Genomic DNA, 18,288 nt, shown 5'->3' on the forward strand with positions numbered 1-18,288 from the left:
GACGCGTTGTGAGCTTGTAGATCTGTTATTTTCCAGGCGCAGAAACTTGCAGAATGAATGAGCGAGTCACTGTGTCAGACGTCCAACGCAGCACAGCGCACGTTGTTATTTTTATTATTTAATAATCAACGTAGCCTACAATTGAAACACTTTCACAAGCCACAGTGTGGCTTAATATTCACATTAAGGGTAACAAGCAGGCACACTGCATGCACTGCACATTATTAGAACAAGTTAACTAGTGAGTGTAAATCAGTAGCTTCCTCAAAGAATAAGAAACAAGGCGAAAAAGCGTTGGTACACTTGTATTTCGCCTAATCGCTACGTCGCCTTAACGCTACGTTGCCAAAACAGGACGTGCCCAGACAGACCACGTGACCTACTGTATAATACTTTGATAATTTCGGGGGGTGTCAGCGGAACTTTTGAGTAGGATTTACATAACATAAAACAGAACATTTAAAAATAATTTCCAAGAGAGAGTCCAACAGTAGCATAAGGCAGAAAGCAATAGCACTTACAGTCGTTAGGGAACGTGCAGATGGAGGTGCCATAAAATCAGTAAAAAAAAGTAAACTTTTAAAAGACCCAAGCCAGATCAGTTCCCTGAGCTTCAGATCCGTCTGCACGTTATTCCAAGCTGCAGGGTTCAACACAAAGGTACGTTTGCCAAGTTCAGTTCAAGCTTTAGGGACTATAAGTAAGTCGGTTGAATGTAAGCTGTAGTTACTGGTTGGGGGTGAAATAGAGCCACAAAGGTAGGAGGGAAGCAAGCCAAGGTTGGATTTATAAATAATTACCGGTAGGTACCAGGGAGTGAGTCTATACAGCAGGGGTTCCCAAACTTTTTTGTCTCAGGGCACCCCATAAAAAAAATTGATCCGAGGCACCCCTACATTATTACATTGTAATATAATTAATACATTATTTATATAAAATGTACTAAACTAGTGAAAACAGCAGATCTACAAGCACCCCATATTTCTTTTTTATCCGAGGCACCCCTACATTATTACATTGTAATATAATTAATACATTATTTGTCATCTATAAAATGTACTAAACTAGTGAAAACAGCAGATCTCTTGTAGATCGGCTGTTTTTACTAGTTTTGTGCTACAGTCTTGTATGATGAAGCAGGGCTTTGCTTTACCAAAAGACGATCACATTTGAAACTTGGGGTTACATGTCTCATCCGACATGTCTCCTTTCCGACATGTCTCCATTCCGACAATAACCCTAACTCTAAACCTTACCCTAAACTTAACCTCTATGGAAGTGTCGCCACTCCGACAATAAGAAGCCAATGTCGGAGTGGCGACATGTCGGAATGGAGAGTAGTCACCGAAACTTGGAGATACGAGGTTTCTGCCCGACAGTGACGATATTTTAGTGATTATGTTACGAGGAAAACGTTGAGATAATAGCCCTTTTGGTTAGAACTGACTGAAAATAACTTTGTACTTCAAGTTTTAAATGATACTAAATATTTTTTCAAGTGTACAAATAAATTCCAAATATTATCAAATTATCTCGCGGCACCCCTGGACTGCTGTCGCGGCACCCAAGGGTGCCCCGTCACCCACTTTGAAAACCCCTGCTATACAGTACGTGAGGCCAATGAAAACAATCCAACTCTGGCACAGATATAACTGGTGAGTGAGAAACGTGCAGCCTTTAGCAAACCTCAGAGCACCCTGATACACCATATCTAACCATTGCAAGCATTTGGCAGAGGCAAACTAAAATCAACCAGATTTCAGTAAGGGGAAATAAAGTCGCCTCAAACTGTTTTTATTTTTTATTTTATTTAAAAAAAAATTGGCAACAAAAGGAAAATAACGTACTTAGGCTACTTACTTGTAATCAGTGGTGGAAAGTAACTAAGTACATTTACTCAAGTTTTGTATTTAAAGGAGTAGTTCACCCCCAAAATGACTTTTCTTCTATTGATTAGTCACGCCATGGAGACTAGAGTTCAATAATATTTTTCGTTTTTTGTCGCATTCCAAAGACAAAAATGTGATAACAATAAATTTACCCCCATTCGTTCCGGATGGGGACCCGTTTCGAAACGGGTCCCCATCCGGAATTAAACGGGTCCCCATCCGGAATTAATGGGGGTAAATTTACTCGAATCAAATTTTTGTCTTAGGAATGTGACAAAAACCATAAAATATTATTGAACTCTACTCTCCATGACATGAGTAATCAATAGAAAAAAGTTATTTTGGGGGTGAACTACTCCGTTAAGTAAAATCTTGAGCTACTTTTACTTTACTGGAGTGTTTCCTATTTGCAATAATTTTACCTCTATTGTACTTCACTCCTCTACATCTCAGAGGCAAATATTGTACGTTTACTCCAGTACAATTATTTTAAAACTTCAGTTACTCGTTAATTTGCACGAAACATACATTAACCACTTCAGCGCTATTTACATTTTGACCATTTGAAAATATATTTTCTAAAGCATTTAATACAGTTTATACGTGGTGCCTCGTGAAACGGGACATTCCGTATAATGAATACTTTAAGTATATTTTAATGCCAATACTTTTGTACTTTTACTCAAGTTCATTTTTCTTACTTACTTGTAAGACATTTTTTACATTGCACCACTGCTTGTAATGGAGTACATTTTTACTATTTTGGTATACTTTTAACTCAAGTGAAGTACTTCTTCTTTCACCTCTGTAATCTACAGTTCGAACAGTTGGCCTTCCTGTGGATGGAGCGGCAGAAGTCTGGAGGGAACTACAGCCGCTACCGCGCCCAGACAGAGAAGCACGTGGTGCTGTGTGTCAGCTGCCTCAAGATAGACCTCCTCATGGACTTCCTCAACGAGTTCTTTGCTCACCCCCGTCTGCAGGTCTCTTTAACCACTGTCAAACCAGTGATTCTCTACCATTTTATTGTCAAGTTTGATGTACATTATTAGGCCAGGGGTCTTCAACGGGGGCTCCGGGACCCCTAGGGGGGAGAGTTACTATAGGGGAGCTGCCAAATCTTTGCGTGATCAGAAACACTTGAACCCTATAGCATCCCTTTTCTGAGGGGAACATTTGCCGAAAATAGCAGATCTACAAGCTCTACAAGCTGATCGGCTCATTTCAGAAAAGAGGTTTGGAGAGAAATGATAGTGCTGTCAAACAAGTCTATGATTATGAAGCCATCTACATCTATGAGATCTATGAGAAGGTTTAATCTGCAACACAATCGGAACTCATATTCCCCAATAGTCAACATGTAGCCTCGTAAACCAGACTCTGCTTGAATTTGAATCAGAAGGCAGGAGGGGTCTTAATTACTAGGCTAGTCAACATGTACCTTATCCCCCCCCCCTCCTTCCATCCCAAGAAGTCACCCATTAACTTCTTGGGGTGAGGCAGGCAATTCCCAAAATAGGGACACAGAATTAATGTGGTTAAATGATTTCACACTGGGCAAGAGGTCATGCTGTTTTGCGCTTTGTTACTGTGTGTGTGTGCGCGCGCGCGCGCGTGCGTGCGTGCGTGCGTGCGTGCGTGTCTTGTCTCTAAGCCGCTGCAGAAGCGCTACCAGCTGCGGTCAAAGCGCAGGATTAATTCAGCATTAATTCAGATCAAACGCCTGTCTTATTTATGTCACAGCAGATGTGCGAGTTTGTTTCTGCGTCCATGTGTGTGTGTCAGTTATTAGTGCTGTGTTTGTGTGTGCCCGTGACTGTGCACATCCGCAAGCCCGTAGATTTGTCTGTTTCCATTTGAAGCATGTCTCTCTCTCTCTCTGTCTCTCCCCCTCTTCCTCTCAGCTCTCACTGTGAGCAAACAGCAAGCAGGATTTATACTTTACATTTATACAGTAGTTGCACCGATGTTGCGCACCCAATGCCGATCTGCAAGCTCACAACATGTCACTCTGCAACGCATTGTGAGCTTTTAGGCATGCTGTTTCGATCTGCCATTTCCTGCATTCATCAGTGAATCTGTCAGGCAGAAACGTTTTTTTCTTTTTTTTCTTCTTTTTTTTTTCGTGAAGTAAAGCCCTGCTTGAGCATGCAAGACTGTCGCACAGGACTACTGAAAATAGCAGATCTACAAGCACACAACGCCTCGCGGCGCGAGGCGTTGTGTGCTTGTAGATCGGCTGTTTTCACTAGTTTAAATCATTTTTTCAAAATGATGAATACAAAACGTTTTGGACATTTTCCACCCAACAACAACGATACGTGTATGTGTGTGTGTGTGTGTGTGTGTGTGTGTGTGTGTGTGTGTGTGTGTGTGTGTGTGTGTGTGTGTGTGTGTGTGTGTGTGTGTAGGACTACTACGTAGTGATCTTGTGTCCCGCTGAGATGGACGTCCAGGTGAGGAGGGTCCTCCACGTTCCCCTGTGGGCCCAGAGGGTCATCTACCTGCAGGGGTCCGCCCTCAAGGACCAGGACCTGATGAGGGCCAAGTGAGTCACAGTTATCTGATGATTTTTGAAAGTCTGATTGATTGATTGATTGAAGTATTTATTAGAACAGGGGTCTTCAACGTTTTCAGGCCAAGGGCCCCCTTAGCTGAGAGAGATAAAGCAGGGACCCCCAGATTCCATATAGTTTCATCGTTTGACAGCACAATCATCAGTGTATTTTGGATTCATGTCAATTTGTGTTATCAGATATGTAACCACTTGAACCGTCAATACTTAATAAACTTGACCTTTCACTCTGTACTTAGTCTGCTCCTTTTCCCCCTCTACACCAAACCACTTTGCCGAAAATAGCCGATCTACAAGCTCACAACGCCTCGCAGCACGAGGCGTTGTGAGCTTGTAGATCTGCTATTTTTGACTAAAGTTCTCAGAATATGGACCTTAGGGTTCAAGTGGTTAATATAGAAAAGGAGAAAAAAGGTTTCTATCACACAAAGATTTGAAGGACCCCTTGTAGTAACTGAGGACCCCCTGTTGAAGACCCCTGTATTAGAAGATTGCATAGGGAAAGGTACAGTTTCATGACAGTTCAGTTCACTGGTGAGCTCGCTTCGGGAAAGAAGCCCCGAGGGTCGGCCACACAGCTACGATACAAAGACCTATATGCAAGCGAGACCTAAAAGCCACACACACCGACGCAACCACATGGGAAGCCTCAGCTAAAAAAACACAGAGACACCTGTAGGCTTGAAACCCAGAAGGGACTTCAGAGGTTTGAAGAACACCTGCTGCTTCAGTGGGACAAGAAGAGGGCCCACAGAAGAACAAACCAGGCTGAAAGACCTGCCACCTCTTTCATATGTGAGCCATGTCAGAAGGACTGCCACTCCCATATTAGACTCTACAGTCACAAGAGGAGCTGCTTCAGCCAGAACCAGAAGTGCTGATCCAATGGTCCTGTGGGACTTCGGAAGCCAATGATGTGTGTGATGCATAGGGAAAGGTACAGTTTCATGATAGTACAGTTCACTGGTTCAAGTGAACTGTACTATCACTGTTTGCTACAGTCAACTAAAAGGAAACTCAGGTAAGTCTTGCGGCTTATTTCCAAGGAGATCCTTCTCTTTAACTCATATAACATTGAATGACAGACATATAGAACACAGTACTGTAAGGGTCCCTCTGGAGTCTGGACCCCCCTCAATGAACCCTGAGGGTCCCTGGGCCCCACTTTGAGGCCCCACTGAGTTACACCAATGTTTCTTTAACAGTTGGTTGGGACCTATTTTGGCCTCAGTGAAATGAGTACGAGTTCGTTTTCAATAAGACAAGGGTCTATAGAACAATTTTAGTTTGAGTGTCAAGAAACCAGATTGAAATGTAGGGGTACAGTGGGGGTACGGTGAAAAGACATGGTCCATTATGGGCTAGGAGGATGTGAAGGTTGGTGGTGCAAAGCTATCAGAACCCAGTGTCTACTGGGTGTCCAGCTTGAGGTGGTGCATGGGTGTAACAGGGCTATGAAGCCCCTCATGTTGGTAGAGGGGGGGTATGGGGTGGGTGGTGGGTTAGGAGGTAATAGGGGGCATGCGGCGATATGCAAGCTGGTTGCCAGTGATGGTGGTTCGACAAACTCCATATCGTCACTGTCTGGCCAAAACCTCTTAAAGGGGAAGACCACCCATTTTCAATATTGAACTATGTCATTAATATACCTTAGAGGAGTTGTGTGGAAATAGAAAAAGGTTCCCCCTCTTCTGTGTTGCCTAGAACTGGAGGATTGATTTGGGGGTTTGTATTGTAAAGTACAATGTGTGATGTCATCAAGTTGTACTTTACAATACAAACCCCAAAATCAATCCTCCAGTTCTAGGCAACACAGAAGGGGGGGAACTTTGTTTCTATTTCCACACAACTCCTCTAAGGTATATTAATGACATAGTTCAATATTGAAAATGGGTGGTCTTCCCCTTTAACTTCATTTTTGAGGTTTTAGATTTTGTTGGCATAAATCAGGGCTATTGAACACCCTTGGTTAAAATAATATTGAACCAATGAAAAGTAGTAAAAAGCCCTTCGGTCAAAATCTCCTAACTCCACTTGAGCTCATTTTCCCGAAAATAAACATTTTGGAGTTAAGAGGTTTCGGCCTGATAGCAGAGATATGGTGCATGCATGGTTATGCATAAGGCCGACAGGGGTGTCCCTATGTCAGTCTGGATCACTGGCTCATCCCAAGTGGACCTCCAAGCAGATCTGCTGGCTCCTCCTATGCCCAAGATAAGTGCCCGTGGGCAGACATAGGTAGTGATATGGGTCGGCCCCCAGTGGTGTCTGGAAGGCAGGGATATCCCTGTCAGACTGGTTCACAGCAGAGTCTGGTTGTTTCTTAAGTACCAAGAGCTATCAGTGACTTATCGTTATGACTGAAAATGTCAAATATCTGCATCCATTTTCCTTCTTCTTATTCACAATAATGCAATCTATTTGAAATCCGGCAATTTCACTCAAGGTCTCATTTGAGATACCAACTACTGAGTGCTTTGTCTTTTGAACGAACAGGGACCTTCCCTCCTCGAGTTTTCGAAGTGTCAAAGTTGTTTAACAAGGAGACCTTCAGACATTTTAAATTAGACGTATAAACGAGCAGCAGTAGTAAAAACCTCAGCTGTACTTGTCTTTTAATGAAAGCACCAACAAGCAGTGGGAGAAAAAAACAAACAAGGATGAATATTTCAGGGACCACAATGGAAATAAGTTGCAATACTTTCTTGTGTTTGTATCCTTGATGCTTCTCAGATGAACATGATGTAACTTGTTTCTTACTGTATGACATCTAATAAAATCGATCTTCTGATAGGATGACAGCTCTGTGAGTTGATAAGAACACTTTGTTACGTGTGTATCACGCTACGATGTCATCAGCTGCAAACGGACGTATCATTATGGCATGTGCTGTTCCCTTCTCCCCTCTCCATAGTTAAAAAACTCCAGAACAAAAAGAGTGTCTGACTACAGGTGAATACAGAAAGCAATGCTTGTCTGTCCGATAGCAGCAGGGACATGGCCCCTTATGGGCCTGGAGGGTTGGTTACACTAGGATATGGAGGAGAATGGAGCACAGGTTTGGATTCCCCCTATATGAAAACCTAAAAAGCTAAAATCAACAACAACAATAATTTAAACAAAGAATCAATTACTGTTTAGTAAAAAAAAGAAAAGAAAAAAGAAGTCTTTATCTGAGTGCTTGCCTCTGCCAAGCAGAAATGTTCTATAGACCCTTACCTTAAATTTGGTAGAGAAAACTAAACTTTCACATCAATTTGAAATTGAAACAACAAATTAGCCATACTCAGTCCCCCTACAATATCCATTTGTGTCGATATTCTGCAATACTGGAAAATAAAATGTATTCTATGGGTTATATGCTTAAAGTACCAAATGCTACTCAAGATCCTGAATCCATACATATACCAGATCGGAATACCCAATCAAAAGTTATAACAGTTATAACATATTTTGTAAGTGCTGGTAGGGTGTTGGAAACTACCGACACCCCTATAGGCCAATTTTTAATCTGGGTGCTTGACACTCGAACCAAAATTGTTCTATAGACGAAAACGACATTTCTTGGGTTTAACTTTCTTGGGTTTAAATCCTATTAGTAGACCTTGTGTCTGAACTGTACTGTCTCGTGCTTTTCCTATGCGAACTGCCAATAAAGTATTCAATCAATCAATCAATCAATCAAGGTAGTTCTCAAGAGACAATTAAGTGGCAGCACACACTGGTAACCAAACTAAAGTGCCAATTTTTTATTCCGGGCACAGAGAAATGGAAACCAACACTTCGGCGGCTAACTGCCTTCTTATGAGCTGCCAAAACGTTGGATTATTTTTGGATAATAAAAAAAGCACTTTGGCTGCCATGTGCTATATGTGCGGCCACCTTATTGTATCTTGAAGACTACCTACAGTATTGGATCTTTCTACTACGAGGAATCTGGTGTCCGAAGCATTTCTGGCACGAGTAAATCTCCCTTATTTCTCACGTTTGGCTATTTCTGGCAACTCTGAACGTTTTTATTTTTGCTGTAATTTCACCCATGATGCACCCATGCAAAATAGAGATGCCAGGTTTAACGTTGTAAAGCTGTTCACTACTTCACTTACACATACACTACAACTGAGTCCTCAACACATGAGGCCTTGACGCGCCGAAATGAAACCCCTCAGACATGAAAGCGATATTCCTCGGACGTAAAAGTGAGGAGCTCATAATTACGGCACCTACAGCCTTCGGAACTGAGAGCTGCATACCGTACCGGTTATTGTTCACCTCTAGCTATCTCATGAAACAGCCCCAGTACAGCACTTTAGCAACTGTCTTCTGCTTCCTCGCGAAGGGAAGAAAATTAGTGAAAAGGCCTAGTTTTCATTTAATTTGACTCCTTCTATGTCATCCATAAATGATGTGGGTTTGAAGGACGCATTTCGTCGTTGTCGGGTGAAAACCTTATATGTCCAAAACCGTTCGTTTTGCATTTATCTTTTAAAAAAAATGATTTAAACTAGTGAAAACAGCCGATCTAGTGAAAACAGCCGAGTGCTTGTAGATCGGCTGTTTTCACTACTTTTGTGCAACCGCCTTGTATGATGAAGCAGGGCCTTACTTTACGAAAGAACATACAAATTTGAAACTTGGAGATGCGAGGTTTCCGCTCGACAACGACGATTTGTTTGTTCTATTGTCCTGAACTGCTCCTTTGTCCTCGCTCCCTCAATAACATGACAACGTCCTCCCTCTCTTCTTTCCTTCCATCACTGCCTCTCCGATTATCCCTCTCCCACTCTCTCCCCACCCTCTCTCCACCCTCTCTCTCTCTCTTGCTGTGTCATTGGGACCCTGTGTCCTTGGCTTGCCCTCTGACCCCGTGCTCTACTAATCTCCCGTAGGATGGACGATGCCGAAGCCTGCTTTATCCTCAGCAACCGGTTCGAGGTGGATCGCTTCGCTGCTGTACGTTTCCGCAAGCGCTTCCCTATTAACCCATGCACTGTCCCAACAACCCATCATCTCAGCCTCATCCCCCCCTGTAACACTGTCCTCTAAACCAGTGGTTCTCAACCTGTGGGTCGGGAACCCCAGGGGGGGTCGCCAAATTATTTTGGGGGGGTCCCCAGATGATTAGCTTAATGTGCACCGTTGTTTTCTCACTCAACAGTAAACAAACCAGCATAAAGTTTAAGTGTATTAAGGGGTATCTGCACATTTCTAAAGTGACAATTTAGGACTTTTTAATGCCTCTAAAATGACAAATTAAACATTGGTCAAATTGTAAAATATTAGAGGCAAAAATTGTGAAAATAGCCGAACTACATGCTCACAGCAAGAGGCGCCGGCAGGGGTAAAATAGTGAGTGGACGATATTGTGGGCGTGGCCAGCTGGTGACGTCATGACCGTAACCAAAGGTACACATCGGCTCGGACTTTAGTTAAGTAATTAATTAATTAATTTGTTGTTAGATGACAATTGTATAGGCCTAAATAGCTCTGGATAAAGAATTTAATTCAACTTTCAAATGTAATTTTCACAATACATACTGTAGCCTAACTTCTGCTGTTCTTATTTCAATATTAATTATAGGCCTATGCCTCTCGGCTCATTGAAGATGAGGGCTCTGCGCTCAATGTATTTTCGAGAAAATAAATTAAGTTTATGTTAATAAAGTAAGGAAAATTCTAGCTTACTGTACAGAAATAATTGTGTATTGGAAGCAATTAGCATGTCTAAGAGGGATGCGGCAACCCCAGCAAGACAATGGGAATGTTGGGACCAGCGCCGGTTGGGGGAAAAAAAGACAGAAAAAAAGACCGAAAAACAGGTCGATAGTATGAAAAGTGGGGGGACAGTCCGGACCAAACGGACCCGGCCCCCTCACAGCGCATTGCAACGCGAGGCGTTATGAGCATGTAGATCTGCTATTTTCACAATAGAACAGTGTTATACAAAATGTAACGCCTCAACTCTTAGTGCTCTTCAGAATAGTCGGGTCCCCAGTTAAAACATGATTTATTTTAGGGGTCGCGGCCTGAAAAGGTTGAGAACCACTGCTCTTAACGGCCACAGAATATCCATAGAGGTACGTATGATGGGGGGCGTCATACACCTCTATGAATATTCAGGGTGGCCATTTAGAGGACAGTGCTAGACTGCAGCTCTGTTAACATCTGTTGGTATTCTCCCTATGGCTCCATCCGTCCCCTCCTTTTAGTGCACGGCCCTTTAGTGAACACCTGTCACATGAGTCAGTGGTTTAAAGAGGCTCATTAGTGTTGGCTCCACATATTAAACATAACCTCTACTATCATCGCAACACCCATTGACAGCCGAGCTGACACGATGAGTTTTTCTCCTCTCACGTATTCTCTCTCCCTCTCTCTCTCTCCCTCCCTCTCCCTCTCTCAGGATCACCAGACCATTCTTCGAGCCTGGGCAGTGAAAGACTTTGCCCCGAATTGCCCCCTGTATGTCCAGATTCTCAAGCCGGAGAACAAGTTCCACGTCAAATTCGCAGGTTGGCAGAGAGTGTGGAGTCAAATTGTGTCTGTGTGTGTGTGCGTACGTGCGTGCGTGCGTGCGTGCGTGCAGTTAAGCTGAGAAATCCTGATAATACCGGGAACAGACTCAATTGGGTGGCTTATCTTGTTGAGTGCAAGGGGTGCACACACTGACGCGCCGCACACACTTGTCTGTTTGTATCAGACTTCGGTAAACACTTGTCGTGACTGGTGTACATAATGTCCTCGGCCATCTGACCACAGCGGGGCAAAAGATGGGCCTGCAAAAAACATCTTGTTTTTCGATTTATTTCTTTATTTTGACAATGTTTTGACAATTTCTACTATTTGTTTGACATGTTTTCAACATGTCAACAGCGAGGCAGTACACAGTAAAATCCTCAGTATTTGTAACTTCAGAAAATGTCTAAATGTAACCAAATGTACAGCTGTAATTTAACCCTCCGGTTTTGACTGTGTACAGATTTGATGTGTGTAGAGATTATTAGCCGTGCTGTGTATGTGTGACTGACTTAGACATGGAGGGAAGTAACCAGCAGTCATCCACAGCCAAATGTTTACTGTTGAAGCTCTGCAATACCAAATCTTATTTGCTTTGAAGCGGCTGAAGTCTCTAGCCTGCTGTTCATTTCCAGTGATGTCATCAGCATCTGCTCTGTGCTTCCTTCCCCGTTTTTTTTTTTTTTTTTTTTTCCACCTGAGATCTCCTATCTGCTCCTAGAGCCAGGGACGTGCTGGCCATTGGGAAAAGCGGGACAACTCCCGAACAGCTGGTTCATTCCCGGCCTGGCCAGTAGGAAAACATTTTAAATAAAATGTTGGCCTTCGTTCCATTTTGGGGGCTGGGCGTTTTCACTAGTTTAAATAATTTTTAAAATGATACAAATACAAAACCAACGGTTTTGGACATACAAGGTTTCCACCCGACAACGACGAAATATAACTCATGTACAGTAATTGGCCCACTGGCTTGTCACTTGTCATGATCTGAAATGGCAAATCTTTGAGTAGCAGCAGCGCTATAGAGAGATATCTCTCTCTATAGTGCGCAATGAGGGCCTCTCCAACTATTTTTCCCGGGCTGAATCAGGGGCCCAGCACGTCCCTGCCTAGAACCACTTTGCAAATGTCATCCAGGCATTTCCTGTTGGCCTCGCCCTCACGCATTTGCATTTCGCTGTGGTCGGGTGGAAACTTTGTATGTCCAAAACCGTTTTCATTGATCCATTTAAAAAAATCAAACCTCGGTTCGAAGTGGAGTGGTGAATCTGAGCGTGCGTGCGTGCGTGCGTGCGTGCGTGCGTGTGTGTGTTTGTGCCTGCACAACAGCGCCCCTCCTTTAACTTGTGTGGCCACTCAAGGTATTGCCAGGCTACAGACATACCCAGCCAGCCAGCCAGCCACATAGCCAGCCACAGACATACCTGTCTATTGGGAGTGCTTTCACCACTCCAAAAAAGAAATAGTGAAAATAGCCAATCTACAAGCACACAACGCCTTGTGTGCTTGTAGATTGGTTATATTTTCACTAGTTTTGTGCAACAGTCTTATATGAGGAGGCAGGTTTTAATTTACGAAAAAAACTTGCAAATGTGAAACTTGGGAGGTACAAGGTTTCTGCCCACCAGTGACAATTTGCATCTCCTATTCCCTCATAGCATCGTTGGAGACAGATTGCGCTGGCCGCGTGCCGCGGGGTGTCCGCACGCTCCTTTTCAAGTTGCCATTTGGAAAACCGTGTTCCCTCCCTCTCGCGACACGAAATACCAATCAGCGGCTATCGGAAGAGAGGAAGAAAAACGAGGAGTAGCACTCACTCTCTCACTCCGTCTGTCTCTCTATCTCTCCTTCTCTCTCTCAAAAGCATGCACGCACACACACACACACACACACACACACACGCACGCGCACACACCTCTGCCTGCAGCCGTGGATAGTGTCAAACTGAATCCTAGCTCGCACACCCTCTTCCCACCTGTCGCGGTTAATGATTAACGTTTTGCTTGCTACCCTGGCAAAGGGAATCCGCTTTCCTCTGATAAGTTCTGTGGCTCCACTGAACCTGCAGTGACGAGCCTTTCCCCACCGCCTCCACCCCCTACCCTCCTGTCTGTTCACTGTCTGTCTCACATTGTTATTATTAATTTGGCTCGAAGCGCTCGGGGGAGAGAAAGAATTAGCAAACCAGCTCCTCTCATCTCCTTCCACTCCAAGTGTGTGTGTGTGTGTGTGTGTGTGTGTGTGTGTGTGTGTGTGTGTGTGTGTGTGTGTGTGTGTGTGTGGGTGTAACGATATAGTACTGTAACCGAATCGAAAAATCGATTTACATTTTCAGTGATCTACTATATCGTTTGCAAAAGCAAAATACCATTTTGGCTTTGTATCATATCATTTTAAAATTTGGTAATCGGTATCGAATCGTTTTGCAATGCAAATAATTGATTGTATGGAAACTAAGTATTTGTGCCTTGTATTTGGCAATTTTAAGAGGGAAAATGAAAAAGAGGGTCTATTTACCTTTCCATTCCATATAGCTTCTTCTTCTTTCGTGTATCATCCTCAAATGTCCAACTCAGTATTGTGTAGCCACGCCCTTGTCTCTGGTCCCACTTGGAAGAGGCCAGCCTCTGAAGGTGGTTTGTACAGGGGGCAGGTGTTAATTATGTGCTCTGCAGACTGCTCAGGCTCGCCACACTCGCATGTTGCACTGTCTGCCAAGCCCCACTTCTTCATTGCTGATTTGAAGCAGCCGACTCCAGTGCGCAGGCGGTTCAGTAGAGTCCATTGCCGGCGGGGTAGGTCCTCTCCCTCAACGCCAACTCCCGGGTCCCAGATGTGGCGGTGGATACGGGAGGGCCCAACCGACTCCCACTCCTGTTTCCAGGATGCCGCCAGCCACGCCCTCGTGGACATGTCCTCCGGGATGGAGCAGAGCATCTCTTGTGCCGCCTTGTTGTAAGGGTGGCGGGACTTGAGTCTGTTTGGAGGCTTTATGTCCACTGTGGCGTGGTGCAGGATATGCCAGTCGTGTATCTGGGCTTTCCTTGCTAACCTGAGGGTTGCAGCCTCTCGTCGGAGGCCGGCCGGGGCAATTCCTGCAAGGACTGGCAGGTAGGAAACAGGAGTGGGCTTCAGGCAGCCAGTTATGGTTCGAAGGGAGTTGTTTATTACGGAGTCTACCTTTTTGACATGTGGGCTCCTACACCAGGCTGGGGCACAGTATTCAGCTGCCGAAAAGACTAGGGCTTGGGTGGAAATTCGTAGTGTGGTGGCAGATGCTCCCCAGGTCGTACCAGCAAGACGTCGGATGAGAGAGACCCTTGATGTGACCTTGGCCCTCACATCTTCAAGGTGTTGTTTGAAGGACAGTGTTCTATCTAAGCGTACCCCTAGGTATTTTGGGGCTTGCTGGAACTCCAGGCGCTTGTTGTCAACACACACGTTGATTTCCCTTTTTGCCTCTTTGTTATTGAGGTGGTATGATGCCGACACCGTCTTGCCTATGCTGAGCTGCAGGCGCCACCTTCGGAGGTAGTCAACCAGGATGTCCATGTCCTGATTAAGACCGTCCTCCATTGCCTTCCAGGTTGGTTGTCGCAGCATAATGGCTAGGTCATCTGCGTACCCATACTTCCTAGATTGTGTCTCCGGTAGGTCGTATATGTAGATGTTGAAGAGCATCGGGGAGAGGACTGAGCCCTGAGGGACACCATTCCTCAATCTTCTGAGCCTGCTTCGCTGACCATCACTTGTTCTTAGGATGAAGCTGCGGTTTGACAGCATTTCCATCATGAAGTTCACCATATGGCGATCAGGAATTGTCCTCAGAAGCTTGAGGTGGAGTCCACGGTGCCAGACGGTGTCATACGCGGCTGTCAGGTCCAGTAGCACAACCCCAGCTTTCTCGTTGGCCTGGAAGCTGTCTTCAATGTCCTGCGTGAGAAGTGTTACTTGGTCCACTGTTGACCTGCCCCGACGGAAACCTGCTTGTTCCCTCGGGAGTTGTGGATCCACAACCGGCTCAATGCGGCTGTGGATCATCCTCTCCAGTATCTTAAAAGGGACACAGAGCAGCGATATGGGTCTATAGGCCTTGGGGTCTTCTGCAGGCTTGTTAGGCTTCAGCAGGGCTATGACAGAAGCACGTCGCCAGATCTTAGGGAGCTTGGACCTCCGGAAACAGGACGAGAGGAACGCACAGAGCCAGGCAGATGTAGTTGCACTCTGGTGGATCATGAACTCTGGGTGGATGTTATCGAGTCCTGGTGACTTGCCTTGCTTCAGCCTGCTAATGGCCTCTCTGAGCTCAGCTGTTGAGAAGTCTCCTGAAAGGTTGGCATTGGCACTAGCAGCCCTGGAGAGCGAATAGACCTCTCGCGATGTCAGGCGGGCGAAGCTCTTGTCTGCTCCAGGGAACTGGCCATTCTTGAGGAGCTGGGACGCTATGGCATCTGCTCTCACTGGACAGGTGGGAGGTGTTGTTTTTCTCCCAGTCAGCTGGTTGATGGTCTGCCATGCTTTGCGGCTGGAGTGGGTAAAATCGACTGACTCGACGATTTCAGTCCATCTAGCTTTACGGGTGGCATCCAGCTTCTGGATAAGTGCCGATGCCGTAACATCCACCTCTTCCCTTGAGCTGGCCTGCTGGTGGTCTTGCAGGAGGTGGCAGCATTCTTCATCCCATCCCGGGATATAGCTCTCGTTGAAGCCTCGTGGGATGGATTTCTTTGCTGCCCTCAAGAGGACATTGCAGTAGGCAGTGTATGCACCATCTATGTCTTGGGAATCTGGTTCCAGGAGACCGACTGTTCTTTTTTCTGTCTCTGCTGTGAATGACTGCCAGTTGGCTTTCCTAAAATTCCATCTCCTGACCGGTTTGCCAGGGACAGGCTGCACCAGTGAAGGGACCTGGATGATGGATGGTCGGTGGTGGGATCGGGGGAACCGGTCTAGGATGCGTCTCTCTGGAGTGGGATCAACACTGCGGCACTTGGCGAAGGCCAGGTCGGGGTTGGTGTGGGTGTTCCATCTGGATGAGTAGAAGCTTGGATGTTCCTTGGGGTCATACAGGAGCAGGGCATCTGCACTGGAGGCCCATTCACTCAGCGCCTCCCCGTCTGCAGATGTGTGGCTGTATCCCCAGTCAGTATGCTGGCAGTTGAAATCACCAGCATAGATGGCAGGTGCGAGGACCAATGGAAGTGTCGACGTGGTCAACGGTGATGGTGGGGGTTTGTACACGTTGACCACTGATGTTTCCTGGATTCTGGTGATCAGCCACTCAACACTGGAGTCAGGCGAGGACCGGCCACCGTCCGTCCAGGTGATGTCAGACCTCACAAAGGTTGCCAGACCATGCTGTCTACTATAGATGGACCCAGCGAGGTGGAAGCCGGGCAGCTTGAGCTTTTCCTCATCCGTGCAGTGGGTCTCCTGGAGGAGGACAGCAGCTACTTTATTGGACTTGGTCAGATGGTGTAAGACCTCCAATTTGGCGGTGGTAAGGCCTTCTACGTTGAGTTGGAGCACTGAAAGACCTTGGTGCTCGACAGTCGAAATGGACGCCCGTCCAGGCGTGGGCGTGCGTCCCCCCGGCCTCTTACGCCTCAGTCTTCCAGCTGGGTGATTGGGTGGCGACATTCGTTTCACAAGCTGGTCTCTCACCATTTCTTGTTACTTGCAGAGGAGGCCGCGTGGAGGCTGTCGTCTTCTCCTCCCATATAGCTACTCTTGGTCTATGGATAAATGTGTGTAATCTCTGTGTTCATATCAAGGTGGGTTTGTCCATATGTGTTGAAATATAATGTCTAATCACAGCGTTTACTTCCATGATAATAGTTTTTTTTACACGTTTTACACAGATTTAATTTCTTTGCTAAAAGGTTACATATCGATTTTAAATCATTGATTCAAATCTTATCGTATCGCCATGAATGAACCAATATTGTCCATGTATCGTATCGTCAACCATGTATCGTGTTGCGTATCGTATCGCTGTTAAAATGTATCGTTACACCCCTAGTGTGTGTGTGTGTGTGTGTGTCTGTGTGTCTGTGTCTTTCTGTTGCGTGGCCTTTGTTTGGAAAAAAAAGGTCTGTTTTCTGCTTCACCAGCTTCATGAGGTTTTACATTTCACAGCTACTGTGCTGAGGGAGGAGAGAGAGAGAGAGTGGAGGCCAGGTCAGACTCGCGCTCCGCTTGATGTGAAGTCACTGTATCATGTGAGGATGCCGCGTTGCATCTCCAGCGCCGGGCGCTGAGAGTAAACATCCCTCCAGCGCCTCGCAAGGTTAATTAACTTTATTCTGAGTGAAGTCGGCGGGGGCTCTTTGTTTTGAAACAAAGCAGCCATTGTTTGGAACAGCAGGTGCTTTCTTTAGCAGCCTCTGCTACTATACTCGCTGAATAATACGCGAGGTGATGTGGAATGAGCAGAGTGTGCTGCTAATGCTTGAAAAATAGCCAATCTACAAGATTCACGATTCATTTGCAAGTCGATGTTGCCCACTTGCAGGGACGTGCAGAGAATCTTAGAGAGGCAAGGGCTGAAATTTCTAGAAGGGCGTTAAGGGCCTTTTGGTGAAAACACCTCCAAGCTCATAACGCGTCGCGCTGCGACAATTTCTTGCTTGATTTCTACACATTTACTTGATCTCAACCTAAGATACTGCATTCAAGTTCAGGAGAGTTTGGACAAAGGCAATTCTCTTGAATGCTGCCTTCAGGTATGGCACGGAAAGAGGGCAATTTGCATTTCTTTCACCACAGTAAAAACTGCATTCATGGTCTGGAGAGGGCACTTTTTTTTACAGACGGATAAAAGGGCAGGGGCTCAAGCCCCCTTTGAGGTCTATAGCCGGTTTTCCACAGGCCCAACTCCACACCACTCCACACCACACCGCCCACTTGTGTCAGGTTTTCCACTACAAGGAACTGGGTAGAGTGGTGTGAAAGTGGTACTTAACGGGGTACCAAAACGGCTCCACTCTCGAGTGGAGCCGTTTTAGTACCCCTATGCCAAGTGAGGCCAAATCAGTGACGTATACACGCTGCTGATACTGATTGGTCAGAGACAGAGTCTCACGGCTGAGCTGTGTCTTTCAACACAACAACTTGAGACAGATTTTAGTATGCAGTCACGGCTGCAAATCAAATATAAAAGCAAAGCCTGTTTGTTTTATATATCTGTTTTTAAAAGAGGACGATTAGGCAGAATTGTGTTCCCCAGCCCTGCAGTTGAGATACCACGAAGCACCAAGAACATTAACCAACACAAACAGTGGACATACACATAGGCTATATCGTCGC

The 18,288-nt window shown here is 45.5% G+C and overlaps 1 protein-coding gene across 1 annotated transcript in view; it reads left to right on the plus strand.

Moving 5' to 3' along the window:
• Positions 1-18,288, plus strand: part of kcnt2b (potassium sodium-activated channel subfamily T member 2b) — a gene marked incomplete at both ends in the record, with an annotated part of 140,830 nt that overhangs the window by 76,266 nt on the left and 46,276 nt on the right. Inside the window, 4 exons of the mRNA XM_080723889.1 lie at positions 2,708-2,872; positions 4,301-4,437; positions 9,354-9,417; positions 10,868-10,976. Coding sequence (XP_080580015.1) covers positions 2,708-2,872; positions 4,301-4,437; positions 9,354-9,417; positions 10,868-10,976 — 475 coding nt within the window. The remainder of the gene's footprint in view (positions 1-2,707; positions 2,873-4,300; positions 4,438-9,353; positions 9,418-10,867; positions 10,977-18,288) is intronic.

Source organism: Nannobrachium achirus (assembly GCF_963921795.1).
Source record: "Nannobrachium achirus genome assembly, chromosome: 4".
Classification (NCBI taxonomy): Eukaryota; Metazoa; Chordata; class Actinopteri; order Myctophiformes; family Myctophidae; genus Nannobrachium; species Nannobrachium achirus.